Source organism: Hemibagrus wyckioides, linkage group LG01 (assembly GCF_019097595.1).
Source record: "Hemibagrus wyckioides isolate EC202008001 linkage group LG01, SWU_Hwy_1.0, whole genome shotgun sequence".
NCBI lineage: Eukaryota > Metazoa > Chordata > Actinopteri > Siluriformes > Bagridae > Hemibagrus > Hemibagrus wyckioides.
The window spans coordinates 34,863,369-34,868,449 of NC_080710.1; the positions used below are offsets into that span (position 1 = coordinate 34,863,369).

General features: G+C 39.4%; 1 protein-coding gene across 2 annotated transcripts in view; it reads left to right on the forward strand.

Moving 5' to 3' along the window:
• The window catches only part of mybpc2b (myosin binding protein Cb), a 43,279-nt gene extending 41,522 nt beyond the window's left edge, over nucleotides 1–1,757 (forward strand). For both annotated transcript variants that reach the window (XM_058400707.1, XM_058400697.1), the window contains 2 exons: nucleotides 1,080–1,266; nucleotides 1,385–1,757. In XM_058400707.1, the coding sequence (XP_058256690.1) occupies nucleotides 1,080–1,266; nucleotides 1,385–1,410 (213 nt within the window). In that variant the 3' untranslated portion in view covers nucleotides 1,411–1,757. The remainder of the gene's footprint in view (nucleotides 1–1,079; nucleotides 1,267–1,384) is intronic.
• Nucleotides 1,758–5,081: the final 3,324 nt, after the last annotated feature.

The following is a 5,081-nucleotide window of genomic DNA, read 5'->3' on the forward strand; positions in this document are numbered from 1 at the left end:
TGTACTGGAACCCCTGAGAGTTCCAGTTCCAGTCAGGTGTTGGTGTGTCGGGAGCCACACCTTGGAGAGGGGGACTGTCATAGATATTTGGGAGACTCACCCACCAGACCACCAGAGGACAACCCGGCACATACATTTTATAATCTGTTGTGTTTTTGTTTATGTTGCTGCGTGCCTTTGTTGTTACCCCATGTAACCCCCTGTGGCAGAACATGTGTTTGTTCTGCCACAGCCCTGATCTGCTTTTTTTCTGTGTCACAGTTTTATAGTTTCTTTTTTCTTATGTACATAAATGGATTTCTGTATCCACCTTCAGCCCCTAATTCCTGACCACAATAAAATCAGCAGAATTTATTTATGTAGTGCAGGGGACAACAAGACAGTTCCAGGAGAACCAAAAGTGCTTCAACAGGATTATGGCTCTCCTGGGCTAGCTCACTGCTAAGCTTGAGGGTAACCTTATGCCCAGAGGCCTCCCCTGTGTTGGGGCAATGGTGTGGAGGAGACCAACTACCCACACTACTGCCACAGTTCTTAGCTCTGTAGTGGATTCATCTTGATCTCATACCAGAAGGGACATTGTTCTTCTTCCTAGTCTCGCAGAGAACGTTGATCTGCTCCCCTGCCCTGCAGAGGATGTTACCCCTCAACCTACCCCTCACTTCACTCCCCCCAAGGGCCTCACTGTTCCTTGCTTCCTCCATGGGCCTCACCATGTTTCTCACTCCCCTTTGGGCCTCGTCATGTTTCTGGCTCCTCCCGTGAGCCTTGCTGTGTTCATCACTCCCCCCATGGGCCTCGCTGTGTTTCTCTGTCTCCATGTGGTCCTTGACGTGTTCAGCACTCTCTCTGTGGGCTTCACTGTGGTCCTTGCACAATCGAGAGCCACACCTTAGGGGCGACTCCGTCACGGATAATTGTGACACTTTCCCAGCAATCCTGCATACACATTAATTTTCAACTTCATAAACACAGCACATCATTGTTTTGCTAAACAGACCCGGAAGGATAAATAGAAAGAAGTCTATGAAAGCCTGCAAACTCTGTATTTGACTATGATAGTTTTTGTTTGTTTGCAGCCTAAGATCATCTGGATGAAGAACAGGATGATAATCGGTGATGACCCAAAGTATCTGATGCAGAACAATCAGGGAGTTTTAACACTGAACATCCGCAAACCGAGTGCCTTTGACGGAGGAAAATACTCCTGCATGGCCGTTAACGAGCTCGGACAAGACGAGGTGGCGTGTACACTTGAGATCCGAGGTGTGTGTTTGTGTGTTGCACTTATCTTTTTCTTTATTATATTCATCTTTGTATTGCTAATCATTGTCTTTCCCTGTCTGTTATTTTCTGTCATTCTCTTTCTGTCTCTCTCTCTCAGCTGTCACCGTGGAAAAAAAGGACTAAAGGAGAGTAAAATGGACTAAAGTTGGTTTGAATGAAGAAATGAAGATTTATTTTAAAATTTAAAGACATAACATCAAGTCATAGAGGAGAGAAATAAATACATTTCATCATGAATTCATCTTGCTGTGATTGTGGATTCTGTTTTAAACTACAATCAGATATTTATATTGGAGACTAATCCTAATGACACTACTATCTCAGCTATAGATCAGCCTCTAATCCCAGTGAAACCACAGAATAAGCTTCATTTAATGAACAGAACTCGATTACTGCTTTAGTTGCTTTGACAATGTCCATTGTTAAAAGTGCTAAACAAATAAAATTGAATTGAATTACTGTACACAGAATTCTTATCCACATACTGGACCATAACACAAAATATATCTCATTTTGACCATTTCTTTTTATTGGAATTCTGAATCCAAGTGAGCCAAGGTCTGATCTGCATATTAGACACTGTTTTGTTTTGTTTTGTCTTTTTCCACAACAGTCTGATCTTCCTGTTGGCCAGCTAGCTGCTACAGGAACAGGCAGACGATAGACGTTACAAACGGCATATATGATGACTTAATACATGATAACTTTATTAAATGTATCTATGTGTTCTTTTTTATCAATGCAGATGTCATGATAATAGCCTTTAATCAGCTCTCCAGATGGCACTGTTTTCATCTATTTTTTTATTTTGTCATACTAAAAGACATTAGAACGAACAACCGTATGTAGTAATGTGACATGGCCAACAGATGGAAGTGTTACACAGTATTAATCTCTCTCCCTGCCCAAACCACACACACACACATACACACACACAGATAGAACCAAGACCTTTTCATTTTTTGTGTCATTTTATGAAAATTTATCAACTGAAAGTTGACACTGGCCATTAGAATAAACACACACACACACACACACACAGGTCTGCTGCAAGCTGCAGTGGTTAGGATCATCACCATGGCATTCAAGAGTTTCCATGGCAACACAAGAGGCTGAAGCATTCTGGGTGAAGGGAGAGAGAGAGAGAGAGAGAGAGAGAGAGAGAGAGAGAGAGAGAGGATGGATGGAGCTATTTTTGGCCATTGGTTGTCATGGAAACAGAGGCCTTAGTACAGATGCAGACATTCAGATCCACAAACGCTGAAAAAACATCCACCTACATCCACCCTAAGCTACAATAAACACCTACATTCAACCTTAACCACTTTATACACTTATGTCCACCCTGAGCTACAATAAACAAGTACAGTACGTCCAACCCGAACCACTAACAGCAAATCCATCCATCCGAATTTACAATAAACACCAATATGCTATGAAGTGCTATGAACACCTACATCCACCCTAAACTACTATATAAACACCAGATAGAACACCTTTGGGATGAATTAGAGCGGAGACTGAGAGCCAGGCCTTCTCGTCCAACATCAGTGTGTGACCTCACAAATGCGCTTCTGGAAGAATGGTCAAAAATTCCCATAAACACACTCCTAAACCTTGTGGACAGCCTTCCCAGAAGAGTTGAAGCTGTTATAGCTGCAAAGGGTGGACCGACGTCATATTGAACCCTATGGATTAGGAAAGGGATGTCACTTAAGTTCATATGCGAGTCAAGGCAGGTGAGAGAATACTTTTGGCAATAGAGTGTATATCCACCCTAAACCACTATAAACACCTACATCTACACTAAACCACTATAAACACCTACATCTACACTAAACCACTATAAACACCTACATCCACCCTAAACCACTATAAAGACCTACATCTACACTGAACCACTATAAACACCTACATCTACACTAAACCACTATAAACACCTACATCCACCCTAAACCACTATAAACACCTACATCTACACTAAACCACTATAAACACCTACATCCACCCTAAACCACTATAAACACCTACATCCACCCTAAACCACTATAAAGACCTACATCTACACTGAACCACAATAAACACCTACATCTACACTGAACCACTATAAACACCTACATCTACACTAAACAACTATAAACACCTACATCCACCCTAAACCACTATAAACACCTACATCTACACTAAACCACTATGAAGACCTACATCTCCACTAAACAACTATAAACACCTACATCTACTCTAAACTATTATGTAAACACCTACATCTACACTGAACCACTATGAACACCTACATCTACACTAAACCACTATAAACACCTACATCTTCTCTAAACTATTATATAAACACCTACATCTACACTAAACCACTATAAACACCTACATCTACACTGAACCACTATAAACACCTACATCTACACTGAACCACGATAAACACCTACATCTACACTGAACCACTATAAACACCTACATCTACACTAAACCACTTTAAACACCTACATCTACACTAAACCACTATAAACACCTACATCTACTCTAAACTATTATATAAACACCTACATCTACACTAAACCACTATAAACACCTACATCTACACTGAACCACTATAAACACCTACATCTACACTGAACCACTATAAACACCTACATCTACACTAAACAACTATAAACACCTTCATCTAAACTAAACCACAATATAAATACCTGCATCTACCCTGAACCACTATAAAAAAAGCTACATCCATCCAAAGCTACAATAAACACCAATGTCTATCTAGATTCACTATGAACACCTACATCTACACTAAACCACTATAAACACCTACATCCACCCTAAACCACTATAAACACCTACATCTACACTGAACCACTATAAACACCTACATCAACACTAAACCACTATAAACACCTACATCTACACTAAACAACTATAAACACCTACATCTACACTAAACAACTATAAACACCTACATCCACCCTAAACCACTATAAACACCTACATCTACACTAAACCACTATGAAGACCTACATCTACACTGAACCACTATAAACACCTACATCTACACTAAACCACTATAAACACCTACATCCACCCTAAACCACTATAAACACCTACATCTACACTGAACCACTATAAACACCTACATCAACACTAAACCACTATAAACACCTACATCTACACTAAACAACTATAAACACCTACATCTACTCTAAACTATTATATAAACACCTACATCTACACTGAACCACTATGAACACCTACATCTACACTAAACCACTATAAACACCTACATCTACACTAAACCACTTTAAACACCTACATCTACACTAAACCAGTATAAACACCTACATCTACTCTAAACTATTATATAAACACCTACATCTACACTAAACCAGTATAAACACCTACATCTACTCTAAACTATTATATAAACACCTACATCTACACTAAACCACTATAAACACCTACATCTACTCTAAACTATTATATAAACACCTACATCTACACTAAACCACTATAAACACCTACATCTACACTAAACCACTATAAACACCTACATCTACTCTAAACTATTATATAAACACCTACATCTACACTGAACCACTATAAACACCTACATCTACACTGAACCACTATAAACACCTACATCTACACTAAACCACTATAAACACCTACATCTACTCTAAACTATTATATAAACACCTACATCTACACTGAACCACTATAAACACCTACATCTACACTGAACCACTATAAACACCTACATCTACACTAAACAACTATAAACACCTACA